Raw genomic sequence first — 19,117 nt, 5'->3', positions numbered from 1 at the left:
ATTTAGTTAAGTTTGTTTGACAGGCCAGTCATTTATTTATTTATTGTTCTTAATAGGTTTACACTGAGGGTTATATTACTAAATAAAGGAATTATTTAATTATATTTGTATGATTTTTTATGAAGCCTTATTAATTATTATATATTAATTTACGTATCTTATACATCTTACATTATCCTTTTAGTTTTTAACTTCAGTTTAGAATCGTACATTCCACTTTTAGACATTTCTGTTTGCCCCAATAGGGTTAATAGTTACAGACGCAACCTCGCTTTCTCCATTGTTTACATTATCTATGTGAGCAAGTGAACTAGTGTTTCATACCATTGTTTTAGAAGGGTAGTCACAGTTTAATACACTCTGATATACTATAAATTGATAAACTGATGTTCGAATTTTTTATATATATGGCTCCTTCCGTATCACTATAATATAGACATCTTTATAGAGCTGTGTGTGTGTGTATATATATATATATATATATATATATATATATATATATATATAGTTTTAGGATCCAAGCACTCACTGTAAGGGTCTATTGCCTGGGTGCACTCTACGGTAGACAGGTAGAAACTTCAAGGAAAGAAGAGGCACTCACAGGTCTTAGTTAACACAAATTTTATTAATAGTCATTAATAATAATAGTCATCAATTTAGTCAGTCAACGTTTTAGTCCTCACATGGACTATGTGAGGACCGAAACGTTGACTGACTAAATTGATGAACTATTAATAAAATTTGTGTTAACTAAGACCTGTGAGTGCCTCTTATTTCCTTGAAGTTTCTATATCTCTATCTATCTATCTATCTATCTATATATACAGTATATATATATATATGTCTGTGTGTGTGTTTCTGTGTATGTATGTGTGTGTGTGTATGTATATATATATATATATATATATATTCATTGTAGTGATATGGAAGAAGCCATATATGGGTGGGGCTTTATTTCAAGGGGTGGGGTCTAGCGCCCCACCAACTTCAAAATTCACCAGCCACCACTGTCTGGCATGTATATTCTATGTTCGGGGCAAAATTTAGGGAGCTGTCAAAAACTGGGCATTATAAACACATACTGTACATAAAATAGTTAAACACATAAATAAAATGGTAAGAGAGGGGCAACCCCAAACAGTGATGCAAAAAGGGGATACAAGTCTCATAATGTGTATCAAGATACTCCCAGTGATCCTAGGGGATAATGCCTAAATCGTACATAATGGAAGAGAATATAAAACACATACATATCTCCCATATATATCCAGACTTGTCAGAGGAAGCAGTGCCAACTCCCATATTTAAACCTCTGTGGTGTATTGTCCCTAATTTGTAAATCCATTGTGCTTCCTTTTGTAACAGTCTCAGTCTCTCCCTATCACCCACCCCCCTCCTGAGTGGGGGAACATGGTCAATGAGAATAAAATGTAAGTCTTTCACCGTGTGCCCCTGCTCCACAATGTACTTAGCCACTGGCTAGTCACTTTTTCCTTTATCAAGTGCAGTCCGTATAGCACTCCGATGGTTAGCCATATGATTTTTTTTATCGTCAGATGTTTTGACAATGTAAAACAGGCCGCAAATGCAGCTGAGCATATAGATAACAAACTTTGTAGTACATGTAAGGGGATGCTTAATTGGAAAGCATTGGTTAGTGTGAGGATGTCTGAAGCTCCCACCCTGTATCATGGAGTGGCTTGTAGTGCAACTCGGGCATCTGATAGAACCCAATATGGAAGGTCTAGTTGCTGCTTCTGTACTATAGCTGTTGACTAGATTGGTTCTCATGAGAATGTCCTTGAGGTTCCTTCTCCATCTGTACCCAACTCTCGGGGGTCCAAACTCCCTAAATGGGGGGGGGGGTGTCATTGGATTTTACAATGCTCAAATTTTCTTTTAGAGTAGTTTCCAGTGTGTCAGTCTGGGGTGAGAAAGTGGTTGTAAAATTCACTCTGTTGTGTCTTCCGTTGTGAAAAATCATTCCTATTCGTGGTTTGTCACCCACTACTGCTTCTCTGGCTCTAGTAATGATCTTGTTACTGTATCCCCTCCTGGCAAAGGTCAGTTCCATCTCTTGTAGTTGATTTGAGCGCCTCTCCTCAGAAGAATTATTCTTTATAACCCTTAGCGTTTGTGCTTTTGGGATTGCCCTGATGAGTGATCGTGGGTGACAGCTCTGGGTATGTAGAATAGAGTTATGAACAGTATCTTTCTTAAATAGTGTAGTTCCCAAAGAGGTCCCTTCCTTGAATATACAAAGTTCCAAGAAATCAACCTGTTTGCTGGCAGTAACTTACAATTTTGCTGGACACTTAGATGCATTAATGCTGTTTACCCATTCATTCAGATATTCCATAGACTCTCTCCATATCAGGAGAATTTTATCTATGTACCTCTTGTAGTGGATAATGTGTCCCTGTTCATAGACCTTTAATGTCTCTTCCTCTATGTGTTCAATAAAGAGTGGAGCCATGTTCGAACCCATGGCTGTACCTGTCAGCTGTAAGTTAAAACTTCTCAAATTTAAAGTATTTGTATTTGAGACAGATGGTTAACAGCTCAAGAATAAATTCAGGTTGTGGTCGGACATAGGGGTATTTATTCAGGCACATAGTAACTATGTTAATAACTGCCTCATGAGGTATAATGGTGTAGAGGCTGGTCACGTCCATGCTGGCTAGGATATCATCAGGTCTCAGGTCTTTCACTTCAGAAAGAATGCCAATAAGTGCCAGTGAATCACGGAGGTAGGATTTCATGTTGGGAACAAATGGTTGCAGTATGTAGTCCACAAATGTGGCAAGAGGTTGTAAAATGGAGCCCCGGGCTGATACAATCGGGCTGCCTCGAGGGTGGTGAGGTTTTTATGTATTTTGGACAGGGTGTAGAGGATAGGTCTGATAGGGAATTTTACTGTCAGCCACTGCTTCAGTGTATCATCAATCCAATTCTGTTATTATGCCTACTCTACCACCCTGTGAATACTTAACTTGTATGTGATGGTAGGGTCACATGGAAGGGGTTTGTAAGTATCACAATGGATGTATCTTCTGTCAGGGATCTGATTGCTGTCCATTAATCATATGTCATGTTGTTTCTATATTTTCTGGTGTTTGTATCGGAACTTGTAGCAGACTGTTGGACCATCCTAGTATACGTCCATATACTTGGGTTCGTGGCAGGTGGATCAAATGAGCTAGGGTTCTTGAATGGGTATATCTTTTTATCCTCTGTTCTTCCTTGGAAGAAATCTCTTAGTTTCAAATGCCTGGAACTTCAGTGTCGATGTAGGTATCAAATTGACTCACAGTGGAGTTGGTACAAATGATAGTCCCTTGTTGAGGACTCTGCATTCAGGGTCACTCAGATTGTGCTGGCTAATGTTGACCACTATATCCTCCTCTGTTTCAGAGGAAAAGGGAGCCTTCTTCCATAAGCCCCCCCTCCTGGTGTGTGGTCTCCTCCTCTCCCGCTTGTGGCCGAACTTGTTGTAATGCCTAAAAAAAGGCTGGGGGGTAGTGGAGGATTGTATACCTTGTCTTTGGTTGTCTGATCCTGAACTGCAGTCTACCGTATTCAAACGACGATTGGTGTATACCCTCTGTCTTTGCTGTTGTTTCTGTGGGTAACGGGTGCATTCCTCTGGTCCCAAGTTCCACCTATACACTTTTTTATCCTTGTTGTCTTCAATCACCTAGACAAGTTTATTGATTTTAAAGGCTATCAGATCATTGTACTCTTTGAGCTGAGTGGATAGCTTGTCAGTCCAATTCTCAGTCTTATCCTGGTTGAGTGTTGGTCCTTTGGTTTCCTCCACTTGTGCCAGTTCAATCTTGGTTTCCTCCAATAGGCTCCTTACCTCTCCAACAACCAAAAGGATGTGGGTCTAGGGAACACTTATTTAGTACAGCACACCACCATTTGCAGAACTGCGGGTTCAATCTACCAATGGTGGGTATGTTCTTAATGCGAAAACCCCTAGGGGTGAGTTTCTTGCAGTGATACTCAGATAAGTAGATGCCATGCAGTTTCAGATCTATCTCCTTCTTCTTAAGTTTTAAGATATGGAGAAATATGGTTGGTGCATTGTCAGCCGGTGTTTCTGGAATTTCCGTTTCAAACAAGATTCTTGCAGCATCGTAGTCAGTTAAGGACAATGTCTCTGCTCCCTCTATTTCAGCAGGAATAGTGGGAGTGGGTTGTGAGGTGGTAGGTTCCATCAATAATTCAGACCCGTATCAAAGAAGTGACACCTGTAGACAGGTGATGTGTAACTAGGTGGTGAAAGTGACAAAGTGGAGGGTCCAATGTTCATCAAATGGTGGGTGCAACCAGGGATATCAGATAAAGGTAGAAACAGGTGCACTCTCACAAACGTACTTCCTTGGCCAGGGTGCTGAGTGAAATTTCAAATATAAACATAACAAAACAGCACCTACTGGGCTTGAGAGCAAAATATGTCCTTTAGTCAAGTGATGTTTCGTGGCATACACCCCTTCATCAGACCAACAGAACACAAGTGAATACCAAACTTAAATACCATATAAGCCCCTCCTCCTGTTGAAAAAAACGCCAAAGCAACCGATGTGAATACACATAATTAGAAAAACAAGAAAAAACAAAGCATAATCTGTTTTACATGTCAATGTATACAAGGTGTCAAATACAAGTGTTGTATTACAATATGACAATATTCAGAGAAACTGTGTGTCGCATAGACATAGAAAAGTGGAACAATGTGAGTGAATGTTATCCAATAATAATCTATTATATCCCATAATAAAGATAAAGATGTAAACTCTACATAATGCCTATATACAAACTGAACCTACCCCTGCATCAATTATTTGGGATCAAACATCTAAAGATAAGAGGGGGAAATACATATAATCCAGGTCTCTAAGACTACATCAAAGTATGGTTGGTGGATAATATAGTATTGCTACTCTACATAATCACACTTAGAAGCGATAATGAGATAATGAGGTATATACAGAGAGAATTAGTGCGTACTGTGACCTGGGATCTTGGAAACACACAGTCCTCAAAGCTGGAAACACCACACAAGGTTGTAGCTTTATAAAATACAGTCTGTTTATTATCAGGTCTGGCAAAAAAACAGGCAAAATAAACATAAACAAAAGAGGCTTGCTCCACTGAGCACTTACTAACAAGTACAACTGTCTGCACTAAGTAGCTTTTCACAAAAGTAATATTGCACAGACCTTTCAAACTTTGTCCTTTAGAGATAATTCCTCTCAGTCTCTCAGGAGAGTGTTTCCAGTTTTCCTTTACTGCTGGCAAAATCTACCTCTCAACCCCTGACTGGGGATTTTATTAGCACCTGCTGTTAATTACCACATGCAGGTGAGTAGCTAGCTGAGTCAGACAGAATTCCTGGACTGGACTTTTTGACATAATGTGCTACTTGCAAACTGCAGGGTGGAGCACTGGTCCACCCTACTCTCCAAATACTCCACCCCAGGGACCCAGAAATAAATCACATATTTTCTCTATGTGGCAAACAAACATAACAATTCTCCCTGGGGTTGTCAGACCATACCCCGCACTGCAGCACTTTTGAGGGAATATAGACACCTTCCATTACTATGCCTTGGGTTCTGTCACACATCCTCCCCGCCAGCTCAGACCTAGTGGGGTGAGCGACCATGGCCAAAAGCGTATGCATATGTGAAAGGCCATCAGCATTACCCTGCTTACTTCCTGCCCGATGTTCTACTGAGAAGAGATAGGGTTGCAAACTAAGGAACCAGCGTGTAACTCTACTATTATTATCCTTATTTTGACTCATCCATTTGAGAGGTGCATGATCAGTAACTAGTCTAAATTTTCTGCCCAACAAATAATATTTGAGAGTTTCAACAGCCCATTTAATTGCTAGACACTCCTTTTCAACAATTGAATAGTTCTTTTCTCTAGGTTGAAGTTTCCGGCTCAGGTATAGTATTGGGTGCTCTTCACTTTGAGTTTCCTGGGAAAGCACTGCTCCAAGCCCAACATCAGAGGCATCCGTCTGTAAAACAAACTCCTTTGAAAAATCAGGGGTGACTAACACTGGTTGTCTACAGATGGCTTCCTTGAGATTTTGAAATGCCTGTTCAGCTTCAGAGGACAATTTCACTATTACTGGAGCTTTTGCTTTAGTGAGGTCAGTTAAAGGATCCGCTATAGTAGCAAAGTTGGAGATAAACCTTCTGTAGTAGCCAACAAGCCCAAGAAATGTTCTGACCTGTTTCTTTGTCATAGGTCGTGGCCAATTCCTTATGGCTTCAACTTTAGCAAGTTGTGGCTTTACTATTCCTCTTCCAATGGAATAGCCAAGATACTTGGCCTCCTCCAAGCCAATGGTACATTTACTCTGATTTGCTGTCAGACCGGCATTTCTTATGGAATTAAGGACAGCTTGCACTTTTGGCAAGTGAGACTCCCAATCTTCGCTATGTATGACCACGTCATCTAAGTAAGCTGCAGCATAATGAGCATGTGGCCTTAAGATCCGGTCCATCATTCTTTGAAATGTTGCTGGAGCACCATGTAGGCCAAAAGGTAACACCTTGTATTGGAAGAGCCCATCTGGAGTAGAGAAGGCAGTCTTTTCCTTTGCCCGTCCTGCAAGCGGCACTTGCCAATAACCCTTGGTCAAATCCAATGTGGTAAGGTACCTGGCTCTCCCGAGTCTCTCCACAAGTTCATCAACCCTTGGCATGGGGTATGCATCAAACTTGGATATTGCATTCAGCTTCCGGTAATCATTACAAAACCTGATTGTGCCATCAGGCTTTGGTACAAGCACAATTGGGCTACTCCAGTCACTTTGGGATTCTTCAATTACCCCAAGGTCCAGCATTTTCTTTACTTCCAATTTGATTGCTTCCCTCCGGGCTTCAGGTATTCTATATGGCTTTAGATTTATCCTTTTTCCCGGTTCAGTGACAATGTCATGCTCTATTATCGTAGTTCTTCCTGGGACTGAGGAGAAAACATCTTTATTTAATCTGATGAAGTCTTTTACCTCCCTCTTCTGGTGGATAGTCAGGGTTTCTGAGATATTGACTACGGGTTCATTCTCCTCCATTGTAGGGAGGTCTGCTGTTTTTATAGTCACAAGTGTTTCTCTTTCTTTCCACGGTTTAAGTAAATTCACATGGTAAATCTGTACCTCCTTTCGCCTCCCTCCCAGGCTGTCTTACTTTGTAATTTACTTCACCCACTCTGTCAATGACTTCATATGGCCCATGCCATGTTGCCAACAATTTGTTCTCTACAGTGGGAACCAGGACTAGTACTCTGTCTCCTGGATTAAACACACGAACCCTGGCATTTCTATTATAGCTGTTCTGCTGGTGCTGTTGGGCATTTTCCATGTGTTCTCTAACTATGGGCATAATGGCTGTCATCCGATCCTGCATCTGAGTTATATGTTCAATCACACTTCTGTGAGGGGTTGACTCCTGTTCCCAAGTCTCCTTAGCTATGTCTAACAACCCTCTGGGGTGTCTTCCATACAAAAGTTCAAAGGGCGAAAACCCAGTAGAAGCTTGAGGGACCTCTCGGATGGAAAACATTAAATAAGGCAAAAGGAAATCCCAGTTTTTCCCATCTTTATCAATTACTTTTTTGAGCATAGCCTTTAGTGTTTTATTAAATCGTTCTACCAGACCATCAGTTTGTGGGTGATATACGGATGTTTTCAGATGCTTTATATGAAGAAGATTACACAACTCCTTTGTAATTCTCGACATAAATGGAGTGCCTTGGTCTGTTAATATTTCTTTGGGAATCCCAACACAGCTGAACATTAACATTAACTCCTTAGCAATTGCTTTTGCTGAAGTAGTACGCATGGGTATTGCCTTAGGGTAACGTGTAGCATAGTCTACTATTACCAATATATACTGGTGCCCCCTTGCAGACTTTACAAGAGGACCCACAAAATCCATACCAATGCGTTCAAATGGGACCTCAATTATGGGTAAGGGCACCAAGGGGCTACGGTATGCTGTAAGAGGGGCAGTTAATTGGCATTCAGGACAAGAAGAACAATAGTTTGTGATAGATGCCATTACACCTGCCCAATAAAACCTCCTAAGAATTCTCTCTCTGGTTTTTTCAATCCCCAAGTACCCCCCAAGTATGTGGCTATGTGCCAGATTTAATACAGTGTGTCGATATGCCTGGGGTACTAACAGCTGTTTGACAGACTCCTTTTTCCCAACTCTGTACAATAAATCATTTTCCACTTCAAAGTATGGATAGGTGAGCGCTTTATCAGTATTAATGGGGGTGCTATTTCTTATGGAAATATAGTTTCTAGCCACAGCTAAAGTTGGATCCTCCCATTGTGCAGCCCTAAAGTTACTTGGGCTAACCTCTAGGTCAGTTATTTCTACATCAGGTTCAGATATATTAGATTGACCTGTATTATTCTGTTCAGTATTACCTCCAACTAGGGTTTCCATAGGGGTTGAGTGTTTCCCTCTAGCAGGAGTTATTTTGTCTAAGTCATCCCCCAATAAATCAGAAAAGGGAAAGTCACAAACAGCGCCCTCTACTGAATCCGGTGAATTTTCCTCAGCAGCATCCCATAGATTCAAAAAATGGGGAAAATCTCTGCCTATTATCATTTCATGGACTAATTTATCCACTAAACCAACTCTATGATTTATAGGGCCATTTTGAGTTTCAATAAGTACTTTAGCAGTTGGATACTTGTGTATGTCCCCATGGACACAAGCAATATCTAGGTTCTGGTAATTATCAATAGGAGTATTTCTCAACAGACCCCTGTCTATGAGCGTAACCATGCTACCAGAGTCTAGCAAAGCTTTAATTTCATTTCCCTCCACCTTTACAGTGCACCAAGTGTGGCCATTTAAACAATCATTTTTGGTAATTGCATATACTGAGCGAGTGTACAATGAATAATTGTCTCTCATATTGCCAACATTATATTCCATAGCAACATCATTCTCAGGGCAGTCCTTTGCAAAATGTCCATACTCTTTACATTGAAAACATTTAATATTAGCATTAGACAACATCTTTGAGGCTATTGTGGACCCTTCCTGTCTCACAAAACTCTTGTCCCTTGCAGTAATGTCCCTCGGGTTGTAAAAACCTATCTGCTCCTCCCGATACCCCCTTTTCCCCGGAACAGTCTTACCCAATTTACTGGGACTCTGGATCTTCAGGGTTCTAGGTCTTTCCTGGTTGGGGATTTGTAGAAACTCTCCGGCAGTCAAATAGCATTCCACCAGGGCAACTAGACCGTCAGCAGTTTTAGGTTCACTCTGGCTGACCCACCGCCACAGGGAAACAGGCAATCCTCGCAGGAACCGGTCCATCACGAGCTGTTCCACAATGTGACTAGCTGAGTTGACCTCTGGCTGTAGCCATTTCCTGGCAAGATGTATCAAGTCAAACATCTGTGACCACACGGCTTTGTCTTGACTGTAAGTCCAGGAGTGAAATCGCTGGGCCCTTACTGCTGTCGTTACTCCCAGGCGGGCCAAGATTTCTGTTTTTAGTTTTTTATAGTCACTGGCCTGCTCAGGCTCCAAATCATAATATGCCTTCTGAGGTTCTCCACTCAGAAATGGCGCAAGGAGACTTGCCCATTCAGATGCAGGCCACCCTTCTCTTTCGGCTGTCCTTTCAAAAGCCATCAGGTAAGCCTCCACATCATCTGTAGCCACCATCTTTTGCAAATAGTTACTCACTCTCAGAGTCTTAGAACTGTGTGGAATTTCTGCAGCACACCTGCCCAGTCTTTCAGATAGGCCTCGAATCTCCTGCTGCATGGTACGTGTGATATTCTGCTGTTCCTCTCTTTGTGTTAATACCAGTTTTTGTAGCACTGCAATATTTTCTTGCTGGCTGGCAGTAGCTTGCTGCTGTGTGGCAGTGGCCTGTTGCTGTGAGGCCGTAGCCTGTAGTAAAGCCTTTACAACTTCCTCCATTTTAAGTGTGGTATTGTTTCCTTAACAGACTATTAGTGTGTTGCCCGCTACCTCCACCATATGTGACCTGGGATCTTGGAAACACACAGTCCTCAAAGCTGGAAACACCACACAAGGTTGTAGCTTTATAAAATACAGTCTGTTTATTATCAGGTCTGGCAAAAAAACAGGCAAAATAAACATAAACAAAACAAAAGAGGCTTGCTCCACTGAGCACTTACTAACAAGTACAACTGTCTGCACTAAGTAGCTTTTCACAAAAGTAATATTGCACAGACCTTTCAAACTTTGTCCTTTAGAGATAATTCCTCTCAGTCTCTCAGGAGAGTGTTTGCAGTTTTCCTTTACTGCTGGCAAAATCTACCTCTCAACCCCTGACTGGGGATTTTATTAGCACCTGCTGTTAATTACCACATGCAGGTGAGTAGCTAGCTGAGTCAGACAGAATTCCTGGACTGGACTTTTTGACATAATGTGCTACTTGCAAACTGCGGGGTGGAGCACTGGTCCACCCTACTCTCCAAATACTCCACCCCAGGGACCCAGAAATAAATCACATATTTTCTCTATGTGGCAAACAAACATAACAATTCTCCTTGGGGTTGTCAGACCATACCCCGCACTGCAGCACTTTTGAGGGAATATAGACACCTTCCATTACTATGCCTTGGGTTCTGTCACAGTACCTATACAGATTCAAATAGTCATGGAGCAGAAGAGTGTGTCACTTGATTAATAGCCCATCCAGGCTAGCCATATTCAGCTGCCGTACCAACTACCACTGTGAGTCAATTTGATACCTACATCGACACTATGAAGTTCCAGAGGCATTCAAAACTAGGGAATTTCTTCCAAGGAAGAACACAGGATGAAAATATATACCAATTCAAGAACCCTAGCACATTTTGATCCCCCTGCCACGAACCCAAGTATACGGACGTATACTAGGATGGTCCAACAGTCCGCTACAAGTTACGATATGAATACCAGAAAATATAGGAACAACGTGACACATGAGCAATGGACAGCAATCAGATCCCCGACAGAAGATACATCCATTGTGATACACCCTGCTGATAAGGGTGGTGTTATTGTTTTACAGGACTACTCTGATTGCAGACTGGAAGTTCTGACAGCTATCTGAACCTCTTACTTACAAACCCCTTCCTTGTGACCCTACCATCACATACAAGTTATGTATTGACAGGGTGGTAGAGAAGTCACAACAAGAGAATTGGATTAATGATACACTGAAACAGTGGTTGACAAGTGGCTTTAATATTCATAAAAACCTCACCCACCCTCCAGGAAGCCCAATTGTATCAGCCCAGGGCTCTTTATTACAACCTCTTGGCACATTTGTGGACCACATAATGCAACCATTTGTTCTCAACATGAAATCCTACCTCCGTGATTCACTGGCACTGGCCAGCATGACGTGACCAGCCTCTACACCATTATACTCCATGAGGCTGATAGTTGCTATGTGCCTGAATAAATACCACCAAGTCGGACCACCACCTAAATTTATTTTTGAGCTCTTAAACATCTGTCTCAAATACAATTACTTTAAATTTTAGAAAAGTTTTTACTTACAGCTGACAGGTATAGACATGGGTTTGAACATGGCTCCAGCTTTTGCAAACCTCTTTATGGAACACATAGAGGGAGAGACATTAAAGGTCTATGAACAGGGACACATTATCCACTACAAGAGGTACATAGATGATATTCTCCTGATATGGAGAGGGTCTATGGAAGATCTGAATGAATGCGTAAACAGCATTAATGCATTTACATGCCAGCAAACAACAGGTTGATTTCTTGGACCTTTGTATATTCAAGGAAGGGACCTCTTTGGGAACTACATTATTTAAGAAAGAAACTGATCGTAACTATTCTACATGCCCAGAGCTGTCACCCACGATCACTCATCAGGGCAATCCCAAAAGCACAATGATAAGGGTTATAAGGAATAATTATTCTGAGGAGAGGCGCTTAAATCAACTATAAGAGATGGAACTGACCTTTGCAAGGAGGGGATACAATAACAAGATCACTACTAGAGCCAGAGAAGCAGTAGTGGGTGACAAACAAACCACTAAGAGGTATGATGTTTCACAATGGAAGACACAACAGAGTGAATTTCACAACCACTTTCTCAACCCAGACTGACACACTGGAAACTACTGAATTGGAGCACTGTAAAATCCAATGACACTCTCCCATTTAGGGAGTTTGGACCCCCAAGAGTTGGGTACAGACAGGGAAGGAACCTCAGGGACATTCTCATGAGAACCAATCCAGTCAACAGCTATAGTACACACGCAGCAACTAGACCTTCCAGATTGGGTTCTATCAGATGCCTGAGTTACACTACATGCCACTCCATAGCTTCAGACATCCCCACACTAATCAATGCTTTCCAATTAAGCATCATCTTACATGTACTACAAAGTTGGTTATCTATATGCTCAGCTACATTTGCGGCCTGTTTTACATTGGCAAAACATCTGACAATATGAAAAAACATATAGGCTAACCATCGAAGTGCTATACAGACTGCACTTGATAAAGGAAAAAGGTACCAGCCAGTGGCCAGGCACTTTGCGGAGCAGGGGCACACGGTGAAAGACTTACATTTTATTCTCATTGACCATGTTCCCCCACTCAGGAGGTACGGGTGATAGGGAGAGAGGTTTAAATATGGGAGTTGAGTGGCACTGCTTCCCTGACAAGTCTGGATATATATGGGAGATATGTATGTGTTTTATATTCTCTTCCACTATCTACAATTTAGGCATTATTCCCTAGGATCACTGTTAGAATCTTGATACACATTATGAGACTTGTATCCCCTTTTTTGCATCACTATTTGGGGTTGCCCCCCTCTTACCATTTTATTTATGTGTTTAACATGCCCAGTTTTTTACATATCCTGTTGCTTTCTATATGGGGTAACCATCTCTTGCTGGTATTTATAGTATGATCCTGTGAGTTAGGTCCATGTAGTAACTGTAGATAGTCATCAGGGTTTACATGATCTCAATTATATGGCCCCTGTCTGCTCTACATCATGTCTATTTCACTACGGTGTATTGCTATCTATCTAGTTGATGCATTTGATCCAGTAACATCAATAGAAAAAGTGTAGATGTTTTTGTTGCAATGTAATATGTTTGAAGTTTCTTAGTATTCTGAGCCAGCCATGTTCTAGGGACTTTGCGCTTGTCATCTGATTCACTGGTGGACAGGAGGCGTGTCCCACTCACCCAATTGGAATGTGCACTTGGAACACTGCGCAATAGCAGCTGAATATGGCTAGCCTGGATGGGCTATTGATCGAGTGACACACTTTTCTGCTCCATGACTATTTGAATCTCTATAGGTATGCACTGATTCTCTCTGTATACACCTCATTATCTCTTCTTACTATGTGCGGTTATGCAGAGTAGCGATATTTATATATTATCCACCATACTTTGATGTAGTCTTAGAGACCTGGATTGTATGTATTTCCCCTTGTTATCTTTAGATGTTTGATCCCTAATACTTGATGCAGGGGTAGGTTCACTTTGTATATAGGCATTATGTAGCGTTTACACCTAAATCAATTTTTATGTTTTTTTTTAGTTTTGTATTATTATGGGATATAATAGATTATTATGTGATAACATTCACTCACATTGTTGCACTTTTCTATGTCTATGAGACACAGTTTCTCTGCATATTGTAATACAACACCTGTATTTGACAATTTCTATACAATGACATGTAACACAGATTCTGCTTTGTTTTTTTCTTGTTTTTCTATTTTTTTTCTCAATAGGGGGAGTGGCTTATATGGTATTTAATTTTGGTATTCACTTGTGTTCTGTTGGTCTGATGAAGGGGTGTATGCCCCGAAACGTCACTTGAATAAAGGTCATCTTTTGCTGTCAAGCCCAGCGAGTGCTGTTATTTTCTGTTTATGTTTGAAATTTTACTTAGCACCCTGGCCAAGGAACTAAGTTTGTGAGAGTGCACCTGTCTCTACCATATATATATATATATATATATATATATATATATATAATTTTTTTTAAATACCATTATCTGGCTCCTACTAACATATCTGGTTCCTACTTTTTAAACAGATTTCCCTGATCTAGGAATTAGCACTTTGGATAATAGGACATAGCATGGTACAATGTTTACATTCAAATTTAGGGGGGAGGTTGAATGAGAGAATTTTCCCAAATCATTTTATTAACTTATTCCTTTAGTATGCTCCATCTTGTGTCTCTCTTGCTCTTTTTCCTTTCCATATATATATATATATATATATATATATATATATATATATATATATATATATATATATATATATAAACTGTGAAGTAATTACCACTTAGAAAATGTCCTCCGAATAAATGGTAATTAATAAAATTGGGTGTTTTCTAAAATATATTAAAGGTTGTATTTTAGGATAAAAGTCTGTGATACATATGACTTTGTATTGAGGCAGAGTGTAATGTTCAGTCACGTGACTTCTTTATATTAAACACAATGTGGGGAATTTATTTATAACTTGTTTTTTTTAGTGTAGTTTTTTACAGTGAGTATCTTGATACATTTGATCTGAAATATCATCTCTATAAAACATATAAAACACACACACATATGTATATGTCACTATTAACAAAATGAAACCGACTACAGAAACTGAAACAACCTATATACCTATGTAGTCAGCGGGATTCAGCATGAAATTGTACATTTCAGTTTGGTAATTTCTATATAGTTGGCTAAAACAAGATTTCAGAGATCTGAGAAAAAGTACTAAGTTTGACAATAATTATCCCTTATTATTTAAGGGGTTTACATGATCCAGAGAGAGAAAAAAAATGTGATTTTTGCATAAAGGGGGGTTTCTGCTGGTTTCGATTTCAGTGCAGTACTTTGGTTAAAAAAAAAAGGAGTATGCACGACACAGCGGGTGTCTGTTGACGGAGGAGAGCTGTGCGGGAGAGCGACCGTCAGCTTAGAAACACACTTACATATACGGAGCCTGGGGTGCCGTACGCTCACACTTCGTTAAGCTTTCCGTTTCCTCCCCTTTGCGAACACCCAAGCTCCCAAATTCTCCCACGCTCCTCAGGTTTCCCGCTTTTACTCGCGCGCACGGTGCTAGCTCGTGGACATGGTGGACTATCACGTGACCGGCGGCGGTTTTAGTATTGGTGGTGGTGGTCACGGCCACGGTCACCGAGTAATGTGACCGGACAGTCAGTACATGGAACAGGAAGATGACTGGGACAGAGACCTGCTGCTTGACCCGGCCTGGGAGAAACAGAGGAAGACCTTTACTGCTTGGTGTAACTCACACTTGAAGAAAGCTGGCACACAGATAGAAAACATTGATGAAGATTTCAGGGATGGGCTGAAGCTCAGGTTGCTGTTGGAAGTGATTTCAGGGGAGCGTTTGCCGAAGCCGGAGCAAGGGAAAATGCGGGTACACAAAATCAACAACGTGAACAAAGCTTTGGATTTCATCGCTAGTAAAGGGGTGAAGCTGGTGTTTATTGGTGCAGAAGAAATTGTGGATGGTAATGCGAAGATGACACTGGGCATGATATGGACCATTATCCTTCGGTTTGCTATTCAAGATATATCTGTGGAAGAGACTTATGCTAAAGAGGAACTATTGCTGTGGTGCCAGAGGAAAACCGCCCCATACAAGAACGTCAATGTGCAAAACTTCCACATCAGCTGGAAGGATGGTCTGGCATTCAATGCATTGATCCACAGACACCGACCTGAACTCATTGAGTATGATAAGCTATTACCAATTTGAACAATGCCTTTGAAGTGGCTGAGAAATATTTGGACATTCCCAAGATGTTGGATGCTGAAGACATTGTCAACACAGCTCGCCCTGATGAGAAGGCAATCATGACATACATATCCTCTTTCTACCACGCCTTCTCTGGAGCTCAGAAGGCTGAGACAGCAGCAAACAGGATCTGCAAAGTGCTGGCTGTGAATCAGGAAAATGAGCATCTGATGGAGGATTATTAGAAGCTGGCCAGTGATTTTTTAGAGTGGATCCGTCGCACCATCCCCTGGTTGGAGGACCGTGATCCTGAGAAAACAATGCCTGATATGCAACAGAAGCTGGAGGCTTTCCGGTATTACCGCTGTGTTCACAAACCCCCCCAAAGTGCAGGAGAAATGTCAGCTTGAGATAAACTTCAACACCCTACAGACAAAACTAAGGCTCAGCAACTGTCCAGCATTCATGCCATCAGAGGGCAAAATGGTGTCGGATATAAATAATGGATGGCAGCATCTAGAGCAGTCTGAGGAGGGTTACGAAGAGTGGCTTCTAAACGAGATCCGTCAGCTTGAGAGGTTGGACCATCTGGCTGAAAAGTTCAGACAGAAAGCATCCATTCATGAGGCCTGGAAAGAAGGCAAGGAGGCCATGCTAAAGCAGAAGGACTATGAAAGTGCCACCCTCACTGATATTAAAGCCCTGATCCAAAAACATGAAGCCTTTGAAAGTGACTTAGCAGCTCATCAAGATTGTGTTGAGCAGATAGCTGCCATTGCACAGGAGCTAAATGAGTTAGATTATTACGACTCCCACAGTGTTAATGTGCGTTGCCAAAAGATATGCGACCAGTGGGATGTTCTGGGGTCCCTGACACACAGCAGAAGGGAAGCTTTGGAGCAAATGGAAAAACAGCTGGAAGCCATCGACCAGTTGTACCTGGAAAGGGGCGGCACCGTTCAACAACTGGATGGAGGGTGCCATGGAGGACTTGCAGGATATGTTTATTGTGCACACCAATGAGGAGATAGAGGGGCTGATTACAGCACATGAGCAATTTAAATCGACCCTGCCAGATGCTGATTGTGAAAGAGAAGCCATCTTAGATATCCAGAACCAGGCCCAGAAAATTGCAGATTACAACCACATCAAGCTTACTGGTGGTAATCCTTACACCACAGTCACACCACAGACCATCAACTCCAAGTGGGAAAAGGTCCAACAACTGGTTCCTAAACGAGACGGGGCTTTGAAAGGCGAGCATGATAAACAACAGTCTAACGAGCGATTGCGTCTGCAGCTTGCTAACCAGGCCAATGTGGTTGGACCTTGGATCCAAGTCAAAATGGAGGAAGTGGGCAGGATTGCTATTGAGATGCACGGTACCCTAGAGGACCAGATGACTCACCTAAAGCAATATGAGCAGAGCATCATTAACTACAAACCCAACATTGACAAGCTAGAGCAGCAGCACCAGCTCATCCAAGAAGCACTCATTTTTGACAAGAAGCACACCAACTACACCATGGAGCACATGCGCGTGGGGTGGGAGCACCTTCTTACCACCATTGCTCGCACGATTAATGAAGTGGAGAACCAAATCCTCACCCGTGATGCCAAAGGCATCAGTCAGGAGCAAATGCATGAGTACCGGGTCTCCTTCAACCACTTCGACAAGGACCATACAGGTGCTCTGGGACCTGAGGAGTTCAAAGCCTGTCTCATCAGTCTGGGATATGATGTCGAAAATGACAGACAGGGTCAAGCTGAGTTTAGTCGCATTATGAGCATTGTTGACCCCAACAACTCTGGAATGGTAACATTCCAAGCATTTATAGACTTTATGTCCCGAGAGACTACAGACACAGACACAGCAGACCAAGTCATCGCCTCCTTCAAGGTCCTGGCTGGTGACAAAAATTACATTACTGCAGCAGAGCTGCACAGGGAGTTGCCTCCAGACCAGGCTGAGTATTGCATCGCTCACATGGCCCCCTACCAAGGCCCAGACGCTGCACCGGGAGCTTTGGATTACATGTCCTTCTCTACTGCATTGTATGGCGAGAGCGACCTGTGAGGCAGTGATGGTGAATGAATTGGGGATCCCCCACCTGACACTGCCCTACCAACCCCACCAGCTATGGAAGCCGTTTTGGTAGTAGTTGCTCTGGAGGGCCAAGAGGACTTTGGGCTTACTACCGTTCTTCCCGTTACTAGGAAAAAGAGCGGAACTCATAACCTTTCATTCCCTTTGCAGGGAGGGAGGGGGATGCGGGTCATAACCTGCAGGACCACTCCTCCCCCCTCTGCAAAGCTATCTATGCAATGGCTGGGGGGGCAGGGGATGCTTTACATGCAGCTGGCACCTATAATCTGCTTATCCCTTTCATATCTTGCGCCTTTCCTTCCCGCTCATCCTTGTGCACCACCTCTCCTTTATTAGGATTTATTTATTCCTGGTCGAACAGTTCCCACTGAGTTGCCTGAGCGATTTGGGGCCTTGTATACTATCAGGCTTTTTTTCTTTTTTTAAATCATATCTTCAGTCACCACTGCCTTCTTGAGGTTAGTGCAGATTTTTCTTTTAAGGCCATAGGGCTTTACCCACTGCAGACAGGGGAGTGAAATCTGTAGCTGCGTGTGCTTCTTGTATATTTTATCAGGAAATGTTTTAATAAAAAAAAAAATGGGGCGCACACTAATCTGTGCTGGATAGAGAGGCAGCTAGAGTGAAAAAAAGCACTGTTACAAATCATTCTGACCTGTTGCAGGATTTGCATGCCTGGCCACAGAGATAGAGGATAGATTCAGATGATTTACAAAATAACTATCAAATGACGTATATATATATATATATATATATATATATATATATATTCACCTAGCAAAGCCTATATTTGCAGGTTTTTTTTCTTCTAATAAAAAAAGAGGTTGCTAATTGTTGCTAAGGGAAGTCTATAACATTCCTTTGTCTCATCTTTTTTTATACTGGCGGCCATGCAGGAGAAACCTGACTGGGGACGGCGTCCATCTTTGTACTATTCCTGCGTAGTGATGTCGCAAACCTAAAAATTTCGGTTCACGAACCGCGGACTCGAACTTCCGGTATTGAATTCAATAGGCAGGCGAACTTTAAAACCTAAAAGGACTCTTTCTGGCCACAATAGTGATGGAAAAGTTGTTTAAAGGGTAATAACACCTGGTGTGTCGCATGCTGGAGGGGGATCCCTGGCAAAACTCACATGGAAAATTACATAGTTTATGCAGAGTCTGCTTTTAAGCCATAATGGGCCTAAATCAACTAACATTCCCAAAGTGG

The 19,117-nt window shown here is 41.8% G+C and overlaps 1 protein-coding gene across 1 annotated transcript; it reads left to right on the top strand.

The window, feature by feature from the left end:
- Positions 1-15,210: 15,210 nt before the first annotated feature.
- LOC128653016 (alpha-actinin-4-like) lies at positions 15,211-18,337 on the top strand. The gene is given in 4 exon segments (XM_053706050.1): positions 15,211-15,802; positions 15,805-16,175; positions 16,177-16,742; positions 16,744-18,337. Coding segments are annotated over 4 exon segments (2,613 nt in total). The 5' UTR covers positions 15,211-15,258; the 3' UTR covers positions 17,876-18,337.
- The last annotated feature ends 780 nt before the right edge of the window (positions 18,338-19,117 follow it).

The sequence above is a fragment of the Bombina bombina genome, chromosome 3 (genome assembly GCF_027579735.1).
Source record: "Bombina bombina isolate aBomBom1 chromosome 3, aBomBom1.pri, whole genome shotgun sequence".
NCBI classification, from domain to species: Eukaryota; Metazoa; Chordata; class Amphibia; order Anura; family Bombinatoridae; genus Bombina; species Bombina bombina.
This window is presented reverse-complemented; position numbering and strand designations above follow the sequence as displayed.